General features: G+C 44.4%; 1 protein-coding gene across 9 annotated transcripts in view; it reads left to right on the forward strand.

Annotated features, from left to right (window-relative positions):
- The window catches only part of LOC121597589 (trafficking kinesin-binding protein milt), an 87,851-nt gene that overhangs the window by 29,345 nt on the left and 33,868 nt on the right, over positions 1–24,638 (forward strand). For 3 of the 9 annotated variants that reach the window (XM_041923446.1, XM_041923448.1, XM_041923447.1), the window contains exon 2: positions 8,605–9,970. The exons of 2 other annotated variants lie outside the window; for them this stretch is intronic. In XM_041923446.1, the coding sequence (XP_041779380.1) occupies positions 8,953–9,970 (1,018 nt within the window). In that variant the 5' untranslated portion in view covers positions 8,605–8,952. 4 more of the 9 variants (XM_041923449.1, XM_041923450.1, XM_041923455.1 and 1 more) reach the window with 2 other exon arrangements.

The following is a 24,638-nucleotide window of genomic DNA, read 5'->3' on the forward strand; positions in this document are numbered from 1 at the left end:
AACAATCGCATGGAGTCATCAAGCTGCTGTATTTCTATCTGGATGTTCGTACTAACAGCAGCAGCAACAGCAACAGTCGAAGCAGCATTACAATCTAACAACGAAGATGATACTGCGGGAACTCTTCTCATTTCTCATCACAAAATCGCATCCATTACAAACTGCATCGTTGCATCGTCTCCTAAACAGGAGAGAGAGAGCGAGCCTTTAATTTACGGAGATGCAATAGTTTTTCAAGGACAAAATCTCACAATGACGTCGCAAACGCATCGCTGTTAGTTATCCATTTCCTGACCGAACGACCTTTTTACGGTCGCAATCGGATGCCGGAGAACATTCGCGGGCTTTGCGGACACCACCCACCACCTTGGTATCAGTGGTCGCGTATGTCAGCCTGTGTCCATTTTCGACCGTGTAGAAAGCGCATTGAAACCGAAGCACCCTCCCCAAAACGTCATTGTAGACCCCCACCCTCCTTCTCGGGTTGTCGTTGTTTCTGTCGGATTTTCAGTTTCATTACGCGTGAATGGAGCAAATCTCTCTTTCTCTCCCTCTCTCGGTGGCGGTGACTATTGGTTTTGGTTGTAACCAGCCAACATCACCAACTCGCCTATTGAGGAGCGTGCGCGGGGAAATTGTGTGTGTGGAGCACACACCGTTTTCGGACGCCGTGAGGACGAAAAACCAATGGAGAGAAATTTGGAGCCTCCATGGGCGGGAGTCGGTTGAACGCATCCGACCGATGAGAGGGAAAAAATTGAAGCACCACCACTCATCCGGCAGAGCCTCTCATGTTGCCTCCTCAAGCGTTTGGGGGTAGTGACGACGGCCTTGGCTTTTCTTGAGAGGTGGAGTGATTTTCCAACCCGACAAACTCCCTCCCCTCGCCAAACGTTCCTTCCCCAACAGTGTAGCGTTGGGGTCGATGCAATCGAGCAAAAACAAAAACTACTAACGTTCGGGTACGGCATGTGATGTTAGCTTGCGGAAAAAGGAGTCAAACGCATTCGATTGCTGCTGCCTACTGCCGGTGTTAATGGTCTTGATGAAAAAATAACTGTAACATGCAGCATAACACACGATCATCTTTTTGCGTATTCCGTGTGTATCTTTTCACTGAAGGGGGATTGGGCACTGGCCCAACAGTACCGATGATGTGTGGGTGTTGATGAGGCGTTTTGGTGGACGAGGGGAAAAAGGGAAAATCTCGGTTGCTCAAACAAATTTCCTTTTCACCCTCCGCCCTCCACAACTTGATCGGTGATCGCACTCGTACTACTTTTTCCTCGTTTTTCTCCATGATGGTGATACGGTTTGAAGGCGAAATCTTGTTTTCTTTTTATCTCCAGACACAAGGTACCGGTATTATCATCAAAACCCGCGTGTGTGGTGGCGATAAGATTAGGCGTATCACGGGTTTAAAACGACTCTATCTCTTCATCACTCTGGGGAGAGGCTACACAGGTGGGGAAGGGGCAGCAGGGAAGACTTTGTAATGCCACCGGTTAAGATAATAGGCACCCTTGAACGTGGGGCGACTGATCTGCTGGGTGGCATGGTTAAGTTAATTGGTGACGCTTGTTACTCGCCTATACTCGTGGAAGAAGAGGCGGAAAAAGAAACAGCAAAAGTGCACACTTAAAAACGATCAGCTGTGTGTTGGGAATGATGCGGGGTTGGATGAGTAAACAAATTCCGACTACAAACAGCCCCACAACCCTGTGACACGACATCTTTCTAATCCCTGGATTTTGCACACTGTTTGAGTGTGTGAAATAACACATTGATAAAAACAAGTACGCGTGTAGTTTACCTGTTATAACTTTGCACATTTTTTTTTTCTTTACGTGTAAATAAAAAGGGTGATTTTCAAGCAGTGTGTGATGTCACGTTTTTGCTAGGAAAAAAAAATTGTTTTCAACTAGCCGCACGTAACGGCACCATAATTTGGTAGTTATTGACATCAATGTAAAGAAGATTTTGATTCCTTTTATTGAAGAAGATTTTGAATACCTTGACCAATGAGGTTAAAATTGAAAATGACCTCCCAAATCAGTTTTACATCAATTTTTTTCATTAAAGTAGTTGACTCATTGAACACACAGCATCATCTTACGAACATCGCATAAGATGGCACATAAACATGGTTTCTCTTCAGAGCTTTATTTAATTTAAAATTCATACCATGATCATATTGCTTCATCTTCACCTACCTGATAGAGCCTATATAAATGGTAATGTTGAGTACAAAGCAAGACATACATTTTAATAGACAGCCTGACTAAAAATTGAAAAAAGGTGTCAACTAATTCATCGACACTTCTTTGATGTGACTTTGAAGGTGGCTTTAATAGAAGGTTAAGCGAAGTTCCACCTTAGACCTTTAATCTCGAACCAGCATGGGTACAGGAGAGAATGTAAAACCGCACAGAAATGATGTCAATTACATGTTTGACAAGACCCATTATCATAACCGTTAGCCATTGTCGGCACATTGCTTGATAGCTTTTTTACTACACCCTTTTTTTGGAGTCCGCTGGTGTGTTCTCCCTTGCCTTAGCTATTAGTAAAATCATCATCGTTTTTTTTTCAATACAAGTTGACCCTTTCCTTCCGTGCCTTGAAAAGGGCTTTCGAATCGCCATGCACATCTTGCGAGAGATGTCAAACCAAACCATCATCCAGGCCACCGGGTGTTAATGAATTTTCGTGATTTTATAATTTGCACCTTCTCCTTCTAAGGGGTACAGGCGGAAGAAATCCGACTAATTGTCCGGATCATTAGTCGCCGGCATTATTATTCTATTGACTTGGGTCGCTTTCGAAGCGTTTACGAGGCGTTTACATTTTCGTTTCTCTCCCATTGCCATGGTCGTCTTCGTCGGTTGAATTGCATATATATGGTCATGTTCCTGATGTCAGTGAAACATCAAGTATAACCGTTAAAGTTGTCCAGGCTTCTGCTTTATGTCGAAAAGACATGATGTTCCAGCATTTGTGACCTATAAATTGAAATTATAGGGGCGTCATGGGTGGCGCTATTGGAATTGGTAAGATGAACATCTTGAACAATTTTACCTGACGACAGAGTTATGACCTCGTGCCCTGAAACTATGGAACTGGGTGTTGAGAAGGAACAGGAAAGCATGATCCCCCAAAAAATGGTTCCAAAAGCGGAAGTTAAGCTTCCTGGAGGTAAATGTTTGCACTGAATGTTTGGACATTTTTATCTATGGTTTTGGAGATTTGAGCTTGGGGACGCTCTTTTCCTTCCATTTGTTTGTTCTCGTTTGCTGTGTACAAATAGACAACGTCTCGGAAGATGCTGAGTCCTAAACAAAGTACTCTTCATGAAGATCTCGAGGGTTCTGACGTAACGCAAAGGGACTCATTTCAAGACCAAGTGAAGAGTTCAGAGAGTCGGTACTCATATGCTTGTGATTATCTCCAGATAATGTTTACACAAAACCTTCACTGGGAGAGGATAGCATCTCTTGGGATTGGACGAAATGGAAGCTGTGATGCTATTTTAGGAAATACCACCGAACGGATATCTGGAATTCGATAGAGTGCTTCCGTTGGTACTGATCGTCCGAGAATAGACGGAGTCAGTTTGAACGATGTTTACGTAGATCAGGGTTGCTGATGAATTGTTATTTAATGCTTATCGAATGCATCGAACATCGTCATAGCAGCAATAAAGTTGGCTTCAATATTACCAATATCATGCAAAGGCTGCTAAGAAAAAAAACCCTCCTATCTCTGCATCTATATAGTATGCATTAAAACCCATATCAGCTTACCAAACCATAAAGCCTATAACAAAAACTGCACCCCCAATAAAGTCCACCGCGAGAGCTAATGAGCTCGCGGCGGTGCTGTGTGTAGGTGGCGCAACAAGTGACCACATAATCCGTGAGCGTGTGGTCGCAACGATCATCTCGGACGAACTGCACAGCCATGCATTCATCGTAAATCACGCTGCGGTTTAACGTCAGCCATACACACAAAGGCAGAATGAAATGGTCCAGATTAAAAGGTAACCTGTCAGCTTACTGTACTGTCGTTTTAAAATTAGTTCAACATACGACAGTGACAGTTGCATGAAACATAAACTACACCACGCTCATCCCGGGCAAATGGTCAATCGGCATTTTGTGGTGCATTCCGTCACATATGCGATCAATTTACCTACCGGGAGCTGTCCCCGCAGAATGTTGAATGTTCCAAAAAATACTCTTCTCCTCACTAACTGCTGCCCACACACGCTTGCATACGGATGATCATCACATGCAGTTTCATGTTGCGCATGCACATCTTCGGTTGTAGTTTCTGTTTGTGGTAGGTGTAGGTGGTGTAGATTGCATTTATGCTTCCGTAAAATAGGTAAGAAAGAGCTTGAAACGAAGGTACGAAACGCAGAAACACCTCAATCGAAAGACTCTCTCAAACGTTTAGAGTGTGTTAAATGATTGCCACCATGATAGCGTTGCGTGTGTGTATTCAGCCTCTACTGGAGTCGGAATAGTTTCAAAAGCGCGTCCACTGATAATAACGCGGCTAATTGTAGCTTCCTCGTACGACGCTGCTCGAGATGATCGTGGACGCGTATCGTTGGCTATCGATATCGTTGGCCGGCGGCACGGCCCCGCATGTTGCGCGGGGTGCGTTTTCTATGCGCAACTACGCCAAATCTATCAAGCTTTTTGTGTATAGTCATCGTTCCGTGATCGTCTTTCGGTGTGTTTCCTTCTTTTTTTCTACACAAAGATTGGCGGTGAGTGATTGCGGAACGGATCGGTTCGATCGTTGCATTACCGGATCATAAAAATCTCCACCCGAAATGCGCATTAAATTTGCCTAAAAATGCGCCTGTTTCTCGTGTTGTGTATTCAGCGTCGCTGCGCTGTTGGAGTTCCGTCAGCTCTCTGGTAATTAAGTCTTAATTAGGGAAGAAAAGCTATTGGAATTGTTGTGTGGCATCCCGTGATGATTGGGGTCCTCTCTAAACTGACCCAGATTCTTTGCATAGTCATGCACATGCCCGGACGATCGATCACACCATCACGATGCAATTTGCACGATGAAAAGCGCATCGATCGGGGAAGTTATGGGGATTTTTTTTAGTGGCCACAATAATACGCTCATGCTTGCATTTTACCACGCCGATGAAAACGGGGCGTAGGAAGGCAGCGCAACTTTTATTGGTACGATGACAGATATTGGATGGATTAATGATAGGGCAGGCCAGTGATAAGATAATGCTAAAGTGTGCTTTAAGCACGGCATTAGCAGGATGATAAATGTCGTTGCATCCACGGCAGTATTTGTTATACCTCTTCTTCCTGCAACAAAACGTCCATTTAGCCACGAATCAGGGGTTGAATTCTTGTGGTAAAATACTCTCATTTAATTGATCCCATAAATGTGTGCCTCGTCTCATTTGGAGAGTGTTCAGGCTGTAAGAGAAAATCAAACTATTTTCCATTTTACCTTGAACGTTTTCGTTTTTGTCGCCACAGCCAAACATCCAACGCTAGTGTCATGTTAACCAACAGGGCCTGATTGAAATGCATTTTGAAAGCGTATCGTGGTGATGCAGTAGAAAACAGTAGCGTTAAACGCTTTCCTAAGGAGAGGGAGTGCGTTACATTCGCTGATCTAGTTAAGCCATCGAGGGGAAAAGACACGTGATTGTTGATGGTTTATGTTGGGCAAACATTTTGCGAACCTTCCAAAATGTTCTAACAGTTTCCTTTCGCATATCAATCGATCTCCAATAAATAGAAAGGGAAATGTGGGTTTTTTTTGTAAAAGATATAACAAATGAGTTAGGAAAAATTGGCCTGTTACTTTTATCCCCCTAACCTTTCGCTATTAACCTAAAATGATATCGACTAAAATAATGTTGGTGGTTCCTGTTATTATTCCATCCCCTCACAAAATGGTGCCACGCGGCGCATATATCCTTCCACCGTGAGTATCCCAACACCCCAAGGACGTGATAAATTGGATCGAAAGGACGCTCCAGGATCAATGACACTTTCCAAGGTGTGTCCCAACGTCTATATGAGTGAGCGAGCTTTACTTTGAGATTGTTTAGCTAACCCCAATCCCACAGGCGTTTTTCTTGCCTCTACTCGCTGTGCTAAAAGCTTCACCGTCCCGAACGCTGAAATGTCAACAAACGCACGATAAAAAAAGAGTGTACCATATACACTTCCAGCCTGAATGTGGTATATCACGCAGTGTTGAAGTGAGCCCAAGAAAAAAAAATATGGAAAACCCAGTCCGTCCAGTATCGATTTTCTTCGCTTAGCAAAGATTTGCGAACAAGCGGGCGGTAACACGATCTAAAAGTGAACACACTTGCTTGAGTCGTCGGTCAGTCGGGGGGATGTAATTACAAGCTCACCGGTGGGTGTAACTTCTCACAACTTCTTTGCCAATGCTCCTGCCGGATGACTTTGATACTGCCGAGCGTTGAGTTCGAATGATCTATACTAGTACAAGCCAATTCACGCTAAAGCATGCAAATTAGAGCTGAGTGTAAGGAGCAAAACCTCCCGTCAATCGGTACACAATTGGTCACAGTTTAATCGCCTTTTATTGCTGACGATTAATTTCGCTACCTAATCTCCTCCTTCGCTTCGTTGTGTTGTTTTCCGACCCGTATCGAATGGAAGAAATACAACTTTATTGGAGTAAATGGAGCTCGCAATGTAATCGATAGCCCTTCCGTTGCTGTGCACCATTTCTTGCTGTGGTTATCTCAAAGGAGAAGAACTGGGACTGTTTTCAACTATCAATGAACTTATTTTACTGTCAACTGACAAGTTAAAAATAAATAAAATTTAATGAAATTTTTTACTTATTATTAATTTGAAATCAATATTGTTGAGTCAGACATTGTTCCTTTTAATCGCCCTTCTTTTGTAACCTACTTGCAAGACAATCACAGCCGGGGTGGCCCTGCTATACTTCGTTCCCCTACCGTAAGCGGCACACATCTTACGAGGGTGGATACACACTAAGATCGCTTACAACAAAAAAAAAAGAAACCTTTCCATGTGTTTCGAAGCAGTTTGGTGGAAACTTTTCATTTCATGCTCACTGCGTCGTCGCTAATGACATCGATTAAAGCACGACGGATACCCCCATTAACGGGACCGTTCGGGTGATGGCAGTTGGTCAAGTTTCTACCGAAAAAAACTGTATCGAACCACATAGCATCAGATATGGATGACAGCAGTGTTTTCCTAGCAAAAACACAGACGGGGTCGATTTTTATGAAGCCACCCAGCTTTTCTCCCCCAAAAATAAGTGGGGGACGACAGATAATCGGTTCTGCTCAGTTGCTATCTGTGACGCGATTATGTTAGGGCTCTCGATGGAAAAACATTGATATGCGATGGATCAGGATATCAATATGCAAACACAATTTAGGTGTGTGACCGAGTAGCTATAATTAAGTGTCGTTTTTGATAGAAGCCGACATGACATATGACCACTAATGGAAATCATAGAAATGGGACAAAAATAGATGAAAAGATGGTGTTTTATCTGAATTGAAAAGGATCATATACTTAATGGAAAATAGTCTAATAAACAGTTAGTCAAGCCGAAACTGAAAATAGTGTTAGCACTCCCAAAATTTAGAAACTACCACAATTTTGAATTAAAAATATCTTAAAAGACTCATCTGGACTCACTGGAAGTCCCCAGAATACACCGGTTATTTGCAACAACAAAACCAAAAGGCATTTTCAGACAAACAACCGAGACTATAATTTACTTGATAACGAGGTAATCAATCGCAAAAAATACACTTTGCTAGTTCACCTTGTTTGCTTCATTCTTGTTTCGCCTGATAAACCAAATGTCCGGCAATTTTCCCTCCAAAAGAGTGTAGTGTAGTACCTGCTGCTGCGCCATGCCGTTCGGCACGTACGCACCAATATTCGCATTCTTGCACCGTAGTATTTTACGTTGTAAAGCTCCACCATGTTCTTGTTATGTCGATTCGGACCAATCATGGTGAAAACCCCCGTCTGCAGCTGCATTATTCATTTCGATGGCGATGTTTCGTCGATGCGACCGCATGTCAGTTGTGCCGGGCTTGTAACAGATCAGGCGGCACGTGACATTTAACCTGGGATTAAATTTCATTCGATTCCCTTTTTGTAAAACTCCTAAAGTGTGCAAGTGAGGAAACCATACTGAAACAACCACAGAAAGGTTTCCGATTTCCATTGAGCCCTTTTTACATCGCTCATCGGATATGGTATTGTGCGTTTATTATTATGCGAAACGGCAGAGTTGCTTTTTCCACTTCTGGAGATGTTATTTCATGCAACGAAAGTGAACAACGTAAACAAGTGATCCAATGCAGGGATCATTCCAGCTCCTGCCAAGGTATGCTTTTTTGTGGTCCAAAAGATTGTAGTTCTTCATGTTCGAACTTGCTGTTGGTGCTGCTGCTGTTGCTACTGCTACTGCTTGTCTTCTGTGTCCGAATGCCATCTGTGAATCGCACAGCTCGACCGGGCTCTGTTCCTAACAAAAGAGTGTTTTTTTTTATTTCCTCCCCACCAACGAAAAAAGGGAAATTACATCCACACGCCACAGCAGAAGGGAACCAGTTTCGATCGCCAATAGTGTGTGACTCCACAGAGAATGTGCAGTGGATGGTCGGAAAAGCGGCTTGAAGAGTGATTGTGTGCGTGTGTGTGCGTCCATGGAGGGAAGTGACCCGGCGGCAGCTATAATTATTATTGTGCACAAGTGATCAAAAGTGCAAGACGTGTCCTGGTCCTGGTGCGCGCGCACACAGTTAGTTGGTCACGAGATTCGGCCTAGAGCGGTTGGCTGTTGGTTGGTAACGACGTGCTTCGCTCTGGAAGAATGTGATCCGTCAAGCGTTCGGAAGTGTGTCCCAGTCCTGCAGCAATAATGTCTACAGTGCCTCCGGTAGTCGATACTACCGACTCGAGTGTGATTCGCGAAAGTGTAACCGCCGCAGCCTTTGCCGTTCGAAATGCAACAGCTGATGAGGATGAAGTTTACCGGAAGCTGTTCAGCAGTGAACCGCTGGCAGATGTTGGCGGACAGAGTGGCAATGGGTTTGTAAACAGTACGCCACTGCGGCCCGGAGATGCCCGATCGCGAGCGTCTGTGGTCGGACGGGCCAGCTCGCTCTCTTCGCTGATCGGTGCCGCTAGTGCCGATGAATACCAGGGTGGCCTGCTGGCAGACGAGGCGACGGAACCGGCGTCCATCTCCAGCCGGCCGAGCGATTCGAGCCGCGGGTTCCAGAACACGTTCACCGTGCTCGAGCGGCACCTGCAGAGCAAGCATTTCCAGTTCCGCCAGCTGCGGCGCTTCCTACAGTACAACGAGTCGAACCAGACGCCAGTATTTTGCAACGTGCCGCCATCCTTAAACGATAGTTCAAACTACTTAAGAAGTATTAGCGAGGAAAGTGGTAGCAATGCCACCGTCATCACCAGCGGTGCCTCGGAAGGTGAGGCGGTACCGCCGTCGGCAGATGCTACGAGAAGAAGATCCTCCTTGGGTCGAGCAAGGGCGCTCTTTCACAGCAGCAGCGGCAGCGTGGAGGAGAGCGAACAAGAGCCACCGAGCTTACTGGAACTGGAGCTGGAAGCATCCGATCGGATGCGAAGAATGCGCGAACGGCTGGGTGGCAGCGTGCCCGATCTTCAGCGATCGTGCGAATCAATAGAAACGCCCCTAGTGAAGGCACTGTACGGTGTTAGCTTGGAATCGCTGGCGAAAAGCAACACCGACCGGATCCATCCCGATCCGTCCGTTTTTATCGACGAAGAGGACAAGCGCAGCCTGTCGGGAGAGTATCCCGACTATCCGTACTATGTGGCGCGAGGAACCAACGGGCTGCCCTACCTGAAAGTAGTACACAGCAACTCGCCCGGTGCAACGGGAGGTGAGAAAGGTAGGTCAATCGCAACGAAGACGACGACGGCAGTGTCACATCAGAGGCTTAAACGGTGCTAATTATGTTCGCAAGACCCTGGCCGACACGTAATGATACTCGATCTTGCTTAACCACGGTCATGCGTCTTGTTCTTTTTTATGCAATTGTTGCAACCGTGTCGGAGGACAAGAGGGTCGGGAACTGCAGTGTCAACCTCGATGCATTGAAAGTGTTGTGGTTGTGTGGTGTCATTTCTTCCTGTTTCTTGTCTTTTCGACTTCTTGTAACCTAGATTGTTCGGCATTTTAGGAGGAGAGCCGTAGCAAACGTGAGGTCTAGGTTACTATTAATCAGATCGTGTTTGTTTGGCCTAGTGCCATAGATTGTACTTGCCTTATTGCATTATTTATGTTGGGTTAATGTGTCATGTAGACTAGCGAGTGGTTTAATTAGGTTTGTGACGAAGAGCTCCAGATAATTAATTATAAATTCAGATTAAAGCTCTTAAGTGCTCTGAAGCCTATAGTTCCAAATGCTGTATGAATTCTACACTGCTAAACAATATTTGAACGTTATAAAATGTATTTAACCTCACATTCTTTTCTCTCTTTCAGGTGAGTAATCCTATGATGCGGTGACCTATTTACAGGGCTTATTACAAAGGTCTTATAGCAGTAAGTAAGATCTGAAATAGTCTGTTGAGTATTATTCTGTTCTGAACTACCAATCATAGATGTTGGTAAATTAATGTAGATGATGTTGCCCAACTTTCGTGGAATTTGTTTGCATAAACGACATTTTTGGAAGGTTTATCGGCACGTAAATTGGTAGTTTGTATTTCAGCTCTGGTGATCGTATCGTTAGAGCATGCGATCTACATTTTTGTTGCGATAAATTTTTGCAACATGCCATTAAAAATGCAAACAGAAAACAGAGTACCATAGCATGTACAATGGAATCACGTGCGGTGTCAAAAAATCGAAAGTGCTTCTGGGCTGATATCTGCAGCTTTGCAAAAATAGAAACGCCCATTTTGCTGCTACTGCTCTTGCTCTAGTACCAACGTCGATGAAGCTGTGTCCATCAGGCCTTCTGGGAAGGCTATCATTAGTTAGCGTCTTCTCAGCCTCGTCGCACAGCTTAGCATCGTGTCATCGATAGCGTTAGTATATTGCCATAATTTCTGCAGCCCTGCCTGTGGCTATAGAAGGAAAACCGGCACAACCCACCGCACGGCTCTATATCAATATTTTTATCTACTGTCGGCGAAAGTTGTCCAACCGTACCTTCCCCCTTTTGTGGGAAATGGTGAGAAAACTAAATAATTGGTCACTGTAGATGGATGTGCTGTGGACCAGTATGGTTAAAATAGCTAGATCACAGCTTGCAATATTAGAGTAGCGTCTTTTCATCCTAGAATTAGCTGCAACACCTGCAATCAAATCTCACTAGACCATTGATAATATCTCCTCTATCCTTCATCTCTAACCTTTTTCTCTTATCACGGCCGGCAGGAGGACGTTCAACGAAATCTGGTTGATTGACATCCATCACAATGCATCATCCAGCAATCATTTCACTTTCAGGCAGCAAAGAGAAAGGTGTTTCTTGGTGGCTGGGGACCTTTTCATTTGGTAATGACGACGAAGACGACGTTCCTTTTTGTCTTCCCGCATGAAGAAGTGTGCAGTGGCCACTCCTTTCGGGTGATTATTCGCGATGCGAAAGAACAGACGGGGCTTGCCTGGGAGGGGAACATGAACACACAACAGGGGATTGGGATTAAAACCGGTCCCGTTTGCGTAATATCTTTCTTCTGCGAAGCTGTCAAAACATGACGAATGTCGTGCGTTGCAAGCAGGGGCTAGCATTTTTATCGGCGCTGTGCCAAATGTGGGAATGCTTCCGTGTGTACCATGCATCACACCTATCCATCCGTCCCCGCACGGTGGCTACTTCAAACGAAAGCTACAGCCAGACTTACGGGCGATACGTTCCTGCACGTACGGTTTCGTGCAGCACGCGGCCCCAAACACTTTGTGTGCAAACAAGACCCTCCAGCCGTCTTATCGGTCGTGTGACCGTGTGTGTTTGTGTGTGCAAATCGTTAAAAGTATGGACAAGATTTGGCAAACCAATGACCAGTTGGATCCCGTAAACATCTATCTTCTACGATGGTTGGTTGGTTTATACGGTGGCAAAGGTTTTGTGTCCTTTCACTTGTACGATCTTTGGCTCCTGTGACTAGCTGCCGATAATGTTTCATGGGTTTCAGGGTAAATCAATTTGAATATCTTCGATGCAAAGTAATTCCTATCCATGATGCCTATTAGATAAAGAAGTAGCGACATGGTCGTAGAGTGCGCGATACCTGTTGCGGTGTCTTCCGATTACGATCGTCATTAGCGTCTTATTGCAAACGACCAAAGAGCTTCTAATTTGTCAAATGATCAACACACCCCACATACCGGTTAGTGTACTTTCTTCTTCCTTGATCATGTTTTGAGAAAGAGAGCTCACTATGATATGATGCTGTGTGTGTTGCGCTATGTTAATAAGAGATGATCATTCCATCCCTCGGCTCCCGGTAAAGGTGAAGATGATTAGATAACGTTATCTAAGAAATCGTGACTTCCCCCATGGAGATCTAATCATATCCGGAGGCCCTATACCTCTCCCGCTATTCAGCCGCCCTTTTACGATGAACGAATGCACGTTTTGGCTAATGAATTTGTTTCTCCTAATTAAACGGATGTGTGTTTTGTGTTGACTTTTGAATGGGCGTAGAAATAGTGTACCCATACATTGCGTTGGCTCATTTCGTCTACTATTTTTTAAACCCTGCCTCGCCGTACAAGCATTAAATTATTCGTATTTACCCAATTTCCAATTCCCTCACCAATGCTGCTGCGCTTGGCCTTGTGGCCTTGTGGCGGAAGCAAACTGTAACAAGAAAGTGGAAGTGTAATAGACACATAAAGAAAAACTGCCGTTCAATTCCAAAACCCTTTTCACTTTCTGCCGCCGGTTAAAGGTTTTTTCTATCCATTCCGTTAAATCAAATTCCAACTTCACTCTTCTATCATCATCCCGGCCTGGCATGAAATAATGAATTCATTTTCTAAAAGTAAACTTACTTCAGAGCTCTCAGCTCTGTCGTTGGCACCAATATTGAGGGAGCAGTAAGAAATTTTGGCTTTTGGCTTTGGTTTTGGTGCAGTGAGCTACTCGCTGAGCTTTTCCCATATGATTCCATTAAGTCGGCTTTTTTCCGCTGTGGCAATTTTTCATTTCTTTTTTTTCCCTGTCTTGCTTGAAATGTGCATATTTCCTGCCATCTTTTAAACAACACAAACAGATACACACACATAAAGCGAAACCAACGAACCTCGCTGCGATACTGTGCGATTTTATGGATCGCAAAATTGCATTGCTTTTTTATGGCTTTCACGTGAGGTTTTGTTGTTGTTTTTATTCGCAAATGCAAAATTGTACGCGTCAAGTGTGCCGGAACAGCGCAGCAGCAGTGTAAATGGGAACCGATAATGCGTTTTACTGTTTATTGGATTTTCATTTGCCTTTTGTAATTAATCGGTGTAGAGCACAGCAGCACGGCACTATCACTATAGGGTTAATGGAGCTTCTTCAAGCGAATTAAGCTCTTGAGATACATTTTAAGCCCTGAGTTGAAGAGCCGTACAAATTATCTACAATAGGAACAGGAACCCAGTTGAATTATCGTCTAGCAATTAGAACTCTTGTTATGTCTTTCTTTTGTGCAGCAAAAATTAATTTCCGCTGTGATAAGGCACCTACGCCACCCCCGGGAATTGCTTCTCTTGCTTTATCCAAACGATTGATACCGTGTTAAGGAAGCATTAAAAATAGGAACCCACTGTCATCGATCGGACATATTTCCGTGCTGGGAACCTTTGTCCCAAGGTAATCCTAGCCTTGGATAGCGTAGTTTGTGTGCTACTTATGTAAAGCGCTTCGAATGTCCTTTTGCATTTTGTCCGGGCGGCGGCCAATTTTGGCTTTGTGTTGGTTAAGCATGCAGCATAGAACAAACTGAACCCGTGGCATGTTGGTGGTGTTAGTTTGTCACCGCCCATGTTAATATTAGAATAAGTTTCTTCTGCTTCGTGCCACATCTTAGTTTGGGTTCTGATTCAGTTTGTTGGTTTTCAACGTCCTCCCGTATGAATTGCGTGACCAAACCGAGCGTGTTACGGCATGATGTCAGCCTCGACGAAAATTTAATTTGCGTTCGTCTGTGACAGGATTAAATTAAACACTTTTAATGAATAATGCACAAACGAATCGTCCCTTTCGGCGTCGGTAGAATTAAACAAACAGGAAAAATAGCAAGCAAAACTCTTTAAACCAACTAATACATGGAGCGTTTCCTTATGTAGCGCGGATTGCATAAGCAGCCGGGCGCTTTTTGCCGGTATTTATGCTTCACGAAACAATTTCGAAACATCACTGCTTTCGCTAGCGCTCGCTAGGTGGCGCTGTAGACAACAAATAATCAAAGAAAGAAGATGCATTTTTCCAATGTTGTCAATTGTGGATATTTTATAAATTTGTTTTATTGCATTGTTATTTGAATTATGTGAATTTCACTACTTCTCTACAGTTGTTTGCACTAAAAAAGTTTGAAAACACGTCCGTCTCTAGTTCGAACTGTTCGTGTCATGTTCGAAAGTGCTGTCGGCAACTGTCAGACTTCGGCTGGTGGCGTTTACAATCGCGTTCAGTTCTCGGTAAACATTCACAACACCCGACGTGCACACAGAGCTGCGTTCCGTGATTTCGTGAAATTTTCCCTGTAGTTTTCCACCAATTCCGTGTGTTTTGTGCCGCTCAAAAGAATCGCGAACGATTCGCACTATATGGTATAGTTATTGTTTCTCGTTTTACACCACCATATGCTTTATTTTCCATCGAAAACGTGACGCCATTCAACAGCGAGTGACGCATCGAAGGGGCTGATGAAGTGTGTAAAATTCCGTGCTGCTGCAATATTGTGCCTATTGCCTCTGTTCAATGCTACTGCCCCTTCCGCCGTGAATAGCATCCCCCGTTAGATTTCACAGCACCAGGGGTACGACAAATGTGCGTGTGCGATTGTGTGCGGCCGCGCGTGTTTGCATGTGAAGTCCGTATTGATGATATTAATCATCTCTCAGCTCAATTGAGCGAATGAAACAGTGAGTGTGTGTGCGCGCGAACCGTCTGGAAGTAGGAACCAAATGTTTCAATGTCGAATTACGTATACGGCTGCCCTAGGTTGAGTGTTGTGTGGCTGTGTTTTTGCACTCGATCAAGCGCAGATATTTCAGGCGTCAAGCTGCCGTACTTGTGACTGGACGCACCACAGCGCAAGGATACGGTTCCATTTCCTAAGCGATAGGAATCTCCTGTGGTCCATGTTGGCGGTTTTCCTAGCGCAACAGTCCCCAGCGAACGGCAGCGAACCGAGTGTCCTTCGGTGGCTGGCGTTTTGGTCGTAACTTTTCATCTAAAGCCATCGGAGACGGTGTGCGGGGTGTTTCTGTTGCACCGAACACGAACGACGACGCGTGTGTGCGTTATAACCATTCCACTACCGCCGCCGTACGATTTCGCAAGAAGGTAGCGTTTTTCTTACGTTGTTTTTCCCTCGATAAGTTTGTTTCATCATGTTTTCCCCCTCCTTGTGTTCGCTTTTATCCATTATCATTTGTTGTTTCTCTTTTAGTTTCATCCATCACAGCAGTGCATGATAACGCACAGGCCCAGAGCCAGATGCGATTAACAACTCCCATTATGTGCTGTGCCTACCTCCCAAACGTGTTCAGAGGCACGGAACAGGGTTTTTTTTTTATTCCAAGGGAAGGAAGAGATGGTTGTAGAGGAGACCCACTGTGAGTGAACTGTGCGTTCCACTTCCTGCCGGCAGGAAGTTGAAGGTCGCCCAGAATGTGGAATCGATTCCGTACAACTGTGTGTGTGTTGCTGCAGTAACCGGTACTGTTGCTACCTGTTTTGCAGGGTCTTACGGAAAAAGGGGAAAGATATAGCAAGCTTATCGATTTCCCGTACATTTTCTCCCCGTTAGGCTACGGTGGCTGTTGTTGATGAAAATTTAATGCAAATGATGGTTCGAACCGCCGGCGTAGAGGAATAGGTCAAGCTGAGAAAAGGTACACAATACTGCCATCTTACCAAAAGAAGAAGGGAAAAACACAGCGAAAAAACGAGCGTAATAGCGCCTACCCATGCAAAAGTAACGCCTCGTTACAGTACCGTGCGCCAGCGGGCCAACCGAATGGAGGTTTTTAGCGTAGGAGCATTGAAACTTTGAACCAAACGAAGGAGAAAAAAAAACCCCGTCCGTGAATTTCACGCTGATTGCGTACTGGCGTGGCGAATGGTCTGCTTATGTGTTTTTGGCTCGTGTTACAGTACCGTGGCCACCAAATCACCCGGCCGTGCTCTATTGGTCAGGTGAGCATGTAGTGATGGTGGTGGTAGCGGAGGGAGTAACATGGTGATTACCACTACACCCATAAATAAGAATTTTTTGAGAGGACTTAAACAACCCCTTACAGGGGCCGATTTTGAGAGGAACATGTCCATTATTGCGCGTTGCCTGGATTGTTATGTCACACCTTTCAGAACGGGGCATACTATTCTAACCGGACCAGAACGGTCGTTGAATTCTAATGATGACAATTTCACAATAACGCGTGATAATGTTCACGGTTGACTTTTTGAGCCCATTCGTGCGACGGTATGGGTTTGGATATAATTAACCACCGATGTTAGATGGTTATCAGGATTTTAACCCAAACTTTCCCAACTCCGTCTTAGCTGGGCGCTATTGGTCCAGAGGTGCATGAACGCGAATATGGCGCTTGAATTTAATTTACTAACGATGCCCCTCCTGCAGTTAGGGTTGTAAAAATCTTTGCACTATTAATCACTGCTGCTCCTCATCCGCAAATCCGTACAGCAGCATGATTTCTTTTATTTATTAATATGCGAACCGGCGCCAAATTTCTCTCCAATAGGATTGGGCCAATCGAAAGTACTAGTAGCATTTGTTGCTGCCGCCGCCACTGCTCCACATAAAGGAGTTTTGGAAGGCCGCACGAGCGAGAAGATGCTGTTGGAAGGCGATGTGAATGGCAACAGCAGTAGCACTGGAGTACACAAACAGACAGCTTTCATGGTGCGGTGCACAAATTTCGTGAACGGAAAATCAATTCCTTCACCACTCATCATCGACCTACAGTAACACACACACAAACAACGTCCGACAATGTATCACTACAACTAAGGTGTGTGTTTCGTGAAAGAGGGCTGAAATAGAAACACACGCGGTAGCAGCTTTATTCACTGCCATGGATGAGTAAACTTTGAAATAACGCCATCAGACGAAACACACGTTACAAACGATGGCTGGCTACTGCTTACGACCGACACAGACGAACAATTATGTCATCGACTCTTTAGCACAACACCCAGCAGGAACAATGAATTAAACTATATTAATGCTTCTTTGTTTGTAGGAATTTATAAAACATTACTATAAATCGAATATGTTTGAGGTATAAACTAATGAAACAAACTCAACTATATACATGTGTGTTCAAGGCCGTGTAGTCATTGCGATAGTCATGTGATTTCGATCATCACGTCATGTGCCACCCTGCCCGCGTGACCGGAGCTCATGATGAGCTGAAAACGGTTGCTGTTAAACACACAGTTTTGCACCAGCACGATATGAACCGATTTTATCTCTGCCGACTTTTATCTCTCAGCACGGTTTGTCTACCCAACAAAAGAGCAATTTCCTTCCAGCTATTTATTTAAAATCGTGATCAAACACGAGAGTGTTTTAAGCAAATCTTGCAAGCGAATTGCCCTTGGTGAAGGAGTGAAGTTCGCATTGGACAGAATCACACACAGAAGGAATGGCACCTGCAAATGCAATCTCCTTACCGGGCTGGATAAACGTTCCGGTTACGGTTCACAAACCGGGCTTTGGTGGTTGTTGCACCGAGAATAGATGGCTCTGACGCTTAGCTCTCCTAATGTGAAACGAGATCCGTATCGGTTGGTGTCGAGTTTTATTGGAACAATTTACAGTGCGATACGTTTACTGACTCGTGTTGCACTGCTTGATGGTCGCTATTTAGGTACTCTTATTGAAGTGTATTTTTGAATGTTTTACTTATGATGCCAACCAAACGGACGCCATACACTTGATAGTGGCACATTTAAATGTCACTCATACGAAACTGGAAGACGTTTATCTCAATGCAACCAACCTGCAAAATGTATTCAATTACAGTGCCATGCTCTGTGTGCTACTCTTGCGAATCTGTTGACATTCAAGTACGTCCTACGTTTACCTTTCTTTTGTAATACCAGCAAAAAAAAGGATATGAAAGTTTGGTACTGAAACTCGTTGCGAGCGAAAGGTTCACTCTCCATTTCCGATAGATAACAGACCCCAACATGGTATGACTGGTCGTATGGGGCTCTGCACAATCTGTATGCATTGAATGCAGTGGATGGAAATGTATTGTATGTTTCCATTTTTCATGTCTGCGAATTTTTCTTTGTGCAAATCTTGTTTCACATTCTCTTCCACTTTTTTAAAGGTACGGATCCGTGCTCGGGAACAGGAATAAAATATTTACAGAGCAGCTCGGCCACTCTCATGATAAATCAAACTCAATGCGTAGTAACTCGTATTGAAAATCCCTACGGGAGGTGAAATGGAGAAAAGCGAAACTGAAGCTTGTTTTACACTTCTCTCACTCTCATCCCCCACCGAAGTGGAGGTTCTCCCGCAGCAAACCTCCGATATCCCGGAGACAGCATATCAACGACATAACTGGTGCGCATAATGCATAATACCAAATGTCCGGACCCTGGAAAGCTTAACATATGACGTCCATTGTGCAATGGGACGGTAACGTGGAGAAGCGATGGCGCTGGTGATCGCTTTGCAATTCGTGCGATCATGAAAAAGCAATAAAAGGAACACAACACACACACACACACACACACACACACACACACACACACACACACACACACACACACACACACACACAGCAGCCTCTGTCCCGCCAAACAGATTGGTTGAGTTCAAATGTTTGTATGTCCTTTTTTGTTGCTGTTGAGCTGTACCAGAAACTTACTCACGCGTCACGCGTATGTCCCCAACGACTGATATTATTAGCCCGCTACATATCATCGAAAGTGAAGCATGGCAGAGATAGGGCGGCAACAAAAAATGAAAACTTTGGGTTACTCTCTTTCAGTGAAAGTGGCGGACTGTTGTGTGGTGGCGGTGCTGGCTGGTTGGTCGGTGCAAGAAAGAAGAGAACGTTTGCTTAATTCCCTTCATACTGTGGTATGGTGTAGCTGCTTATGCTGCTGTGGCGTGTCCGAAACGAAATGGGAACCCGATCTTTCGATCGATTCATTTCACTTTCGATGTTTTTAATTTCTTGCGCGCACGTTTCTGTCTTTTTTTTTGCTTTTTGCAAAACTTGTCTCACCACTACATGTAGGCCATAAGGGGATGGGAGGGTGGTTTGTTGATGTCTGTTGATTAATGCATTGGGAATCAAAATGCCATCTGGGCGGGGAGGGCGCTTGGTTGATGATTTAAATTAAGTCATTCAATGCGAAATGAAGGCAAAAACATAAAAACGATTTTCGTTTAACGATTTGAGATTGACAATCGTTTATGCGATTGCAAAAAAAGGGTGTAATTTTTATGTAAAACATATTATATCATTGCGCTTGTGGTCGAATTGAAATGAAAACACGAATCTTGGACTACTGAAGGATTTAACTGGTTTTGTAGAACCACTTTGGGAGCCGCACTAGGACAAAATATTTCAAAACACTTACGTTTTGCAACTTTGTCAGTGTTTCCCGGGATTTTGTTATCTCCTATTACGCGAAACTAAATATGAACAATTGTGAGAAGCACTTTTTTCGATTGACCAATTCGTCTGTGATAAACAAAGTGTATTGCACAATGTGTAACTTCAATTGTGTGCACCCTCTGCTGGTACTAAGTGTTACTCCTCACGGAATTGAAGCATTGACAGCTGTACTTAAAAATTGCTTTGCACCATTGTTCATGAAAACGCACAATATTCGGTTGCAACGCACAGGACGGAAAGCACTAGTTGGTCAACTGAAGGAAAATAACGCCCAAGTTATCCGCCAAAACTCTCTTAACGATAGCAACGGACAGTTGAGCTCGAATGATCGTTGCAGGGATAAGATATAAATATAAGATCGCACATTCACATCATACTTTCTTCGGAGGTATTTCTCAACCATAAACCAAAGAAAAGGGCTAACGTGAAGAGGGGACGCGCGTTTAAATCGCTCGCAGAAGGCGAAAGTGGCCTCACAGCATGCCATTGGGCGACCTTTTTCGGAGGTTAATTGAAACTCACACTGCATCGTCCCTCCTCCCCCCCACCTTAACCCCCACACAGTGTCCATCCGCAATCAAAACAGCGCCGGTTGAAAATAGTCTCATTATATGGAAATTGTTCCGAAATGTGTTCAGCAACGTCCGAGCGGTGACGACAAGGGTGAAGAATTAATTGGACGGGGTCACAATTTTCGCACCCACGGACCAACGATCGTCCGCGTCAAGCTGTGACACTTGGCGAGCGCGCGCGCAATTAATCGACGGTTTCATTAGCAAAGAAACAAAGGTAGCCAAGGGGACAGAAGAAAAACAAATACCACAGAGGTAGCTACTGTTATGGGCCCATCTGTCCTCGGAATGCTGGTTGGTTTGTTTGGGTGGCGGGAAAAATCGCTCATTTATGCGAATACCCATTGGCCTATGTCACGACGACGGACCTTATCACACCTTCAAACCATTTGGGAAGAAAGAAACTAGCCACAGTTCCCCATTGTTCGTTCGTCCGCAGCTGAGCTCTTAACGTTGTGACAGTTGTGATTGTTGACCCTTGATGAGCGGTAGGTTTCTTCTGTGTGAGTTTAAGATGAAGTTTGATGATAAATCAGGGCGGTAGACAAAGGCTATTTCCCTTTGATGGGATAAGAAAGAGCGTATGAAAACCAAGATACATACACGCCGTTCTGAGGGGAGCTGGAAGTGAGCCTAAATCATCGCAGGAAGAACAAATTAATGAATATAATTTCTCCATTTTAGTTTCCACGATCGAGGTGACCAAAAGAGAGGAGGCAGCTTCGAAACAAAGCTCCGTTTAGGTACTATCATCTTGACAAGCAGCTTGACATGAAGTTTCTAGGGCTCTGCGGGAGTCGCATGTTGCAATTCTACACCGACAGGCCCATGTTTCGATGTCAAGCGCAATTTGGTTAATTAATGCCTTCTTGTTTGTTTCCAATCCAAGTTGCGGTGTAAATGCTGGAACATTTTGGGGGTGTTTTTTGGGCTAGCCTTTGAAGAATGTCTTGATGTGGTTATACAGGTTGCAGCTACCGAGCACCTTAAATAGTTTGGAAATGCTCAACCAGTACAAACAGACGAGATGAACGATCAAAAGATAAGCGGCAATCAACTGGGTCAAAATCAACGCTCGTAGCTGAAACAGAGAGGGAGCTAGAGAAAGAAAAGCCCTGGAAAAAGTACATTTGTCTTGAATGGATAAAACGTGTCAAGACGGCGGTGCTTTGAAATTGGCGAGAAAACGGCCCCAAATTAATTGTTATGACAATTTTGACACCTTAAAAATGTGTTTGCGATCTCCGCAAAATTGCCCAACGATGGCGTGTAAAAGCACGCACTTGCTCTCGGTGCAGAGAAGCGTTGTGTGCGAAAAGTTTCCGCCATTATTTGCAAAGCAATTCTAATTGCTTCAAATGGGTCGTTAGCAAACGGCCGAGAAAAGAGTTCATTGCGATAAGATTGGAAAAGGTAGTTTTGGACAAGATAAAAATGTTGATTATTTAATTTCTTTCTTTTTTTTAGGATGAGAAAATGCACCACTTGTGTCGTTTGAACCTGCTTGGCCAAGCATCAGAAAAGTTAAAATAAGGAAAGAAAAAAAACGAAACAGGCTTAAATAAAGTGTTGTGGCCTACGTGATCTCGATCACGATGGAGTCGCTCCGAGCCGGTCAGCTTCGACTCTACCTGCCCGGAGAGTTTCATCTGAAAGTCGAAAGACTCTAATCTCTGCTGGACAAACGTGTGTCTGACATTGAGAAACACGCTCCAATAAATAATGCTGATTCGGTTTCTCACCTACGACCGTATCTCGGAAGCTTGTCCGCTCGTGAGCTTTAACAACGAAGATCGTGTATGTTTACTCGATAATGAATATCAATATTTATTTTGCGATAAGAGGTGGATCTGATCAACAAACTATTCCAAACATTAGAAAGATTTTGTTGAAAATACCGGCCATATACGGCCATCATTGCATGGAACAAATGTGCCTATCGGGCGTTGCCCATTAGTTTAACGAAATTCAATGTCTTTCCCTAGCATTTGCTTCACATCCTCTCTAGCCTCTGTCTGGCTTTTGGAACGTCATAGGACTCAGATATGGCAGGAAACTGTAAATTAATTTCACCTTTTTGGAGAGAAGAGAAAAAAAGATTGATGCAAAGCAGTGCCATTGACGCTCCTTCTCTCCACCGTCATCAGAAACGGTGTTAGGTCAAACCGGAAAGTAAACTAGGTCATGCCGGGTGCCATTTTATTTCCTTCCCTTCCGTTTGAAAGGGAGTTCAAGCTATCAGTATCAGCTAGGGCGTCAGTCGACGAGAGGGTATGCAATCGAATCGAATTGATACCTCTTCGATTAGGCCGAGCACTGCTTGTTGGTTCACCCCGTTTCCGGGCTGATATTGATTTCCTAATTTCTATGACACACCGAAAGGAAACAGTGGCAGTGAGGAACACTTTCTCTGAATGTTTTGCGTGTTTATTAGAACTATTATTTTACAAAGGAAAATTAGGTCAAAGGAAAAACATTTTCATTGCTATCTCGTTATTGATGGGGCGCCCTTTTATTCGCACGCCGAAGAACAAAGAGCAATAAATGGCAAATGTCGGGCAATGCAGAAACACCTGTCCGATTGATGGGGACGATGATGCAATAGGGGGGCACTTTCACTTTCAATTTTGAATGTTGTTCACCTCTCACCCTTTAGTGCAGTTCTGCTTTGACGGGCTCGATTAATTTGCAACGACCATAAAACTCATCCGAGCACGCTCTCGCCGACTTACACATCGGTTATGCCGAAACAGGACAGTGGACAAGAGTGTGGGCCATAAAGAGATCATCCATTAGGCGATGAAATAATCTTGCCCATGCGCTTGTCCTCCGGAGCATATCATCCATACACATGCCACCACCCCACGGTGGAGGATAACAAATGGCGCCTGATTGATTCGTTGCTAAAGCTCCGAACGCACTCTCCGTCGTCGCCCTGCAGCATTAAAGTAGCAAGCGTGGAAGATGGATTAAGAGGACGGTGTCGGACACGCCGGCCTGCTGGATAGTAATGTTTGCTAATTAGTGGTGGGATACCTACTGTGTGTGTGTGTGTGTGTGGCTGCGCTTCCGTTGGCCGGCGGGCATCGTTTTGCAAGCGCGGAAACAAAACGAGGTTAGCTAGTAGTGTGTTATTATTAGCAGAAGCATCGATCGGCAAAGCTGCGGGCGCAGCGGTGGCAGCGTGTATTCAAAATATATGGCCTTTTTATGCGTTTGAAATGTGCCACAAGCGGAAAGAATATTGCAACAACCCCTTGCCGCGCTTTTGTAAGGCTTTCAGTTTTTGCTGCAAATTTTAAATTTTGCCCATGCCAGGTAATTGTGCAACATTTAGCGGTCAAGCATTTAGTACATTCCAGCACTGAACGCGTAGTCACGACGCCGGAACTCGAGCAGAGAGGGAGAGAGATGCACGAGAGAGGGAGAGGCCAAATTATTGCAAACCGACATCTAGTAAAACTGATCTTGCGTTCAAAATATCGTTTGATTTCGTTCGACTCCTACCCTTCGCTTTCCTGGCCAATACTCAGCGTTTACCTAATCACGATTTTCCGATTAGCGGTGAAATATATTCAAATCGCCAATTCGCGCAGCTCTCGACTCTGTAGCTGATTAATAAGACAACAAGAGAAGGAAAGTGAACGATTGGCATTGTTGCAGCAGAACGATTTCATTGCAACCATTTCGAATGGCCCGGTTGTAATTGAGCATTTTCGCTTGCACGAAGCAAATGCAAATAAAATTAATAATCACTCGATCGATTGATATGAAACGACAGTAAACTTGCATTTTCTATCGCCGAAGCAAACGACACACCGAAACCGATTGTGCAGCTGAGTTTTACCATCTCGATCGCAACCGTTAGCGATCGGAAGTGTCAATTAGAGGAACACTTCGGAAACATGGGTGAAATTTTCAACTTTTCCTATTTTTCCCGGTGGCAAATAGTGCTGCTGTGGATTTGAAAATGTATGATTGATTGTTGAAAATTGACCATTTAACTGATGTTGTTGAGCCGACGGCGCTTTGGACTGGCTCTAGCCACAACCACCACAGACACCTTTTGGTCGCGTGCTTTCGAATTTTCCGAACGACAAAGGAAAGGAACAGCAAATATTGAATGTTGTGGTGCTGAAAGTGCTACTG

The sequence above is a fragment of the Anopheles merus genome, chromosome 3R (genome assembly GCF_017562075.2).
Source record: "Anopheles merus strain MAF chromosome 3R, AmerM5.1, whole genome shotgun sequence".
NCBI lineage: Eukaryota > Metazoa > Arthropoda > Insecta > Diptera > Culicidae > Anopheles > Anopheles merus.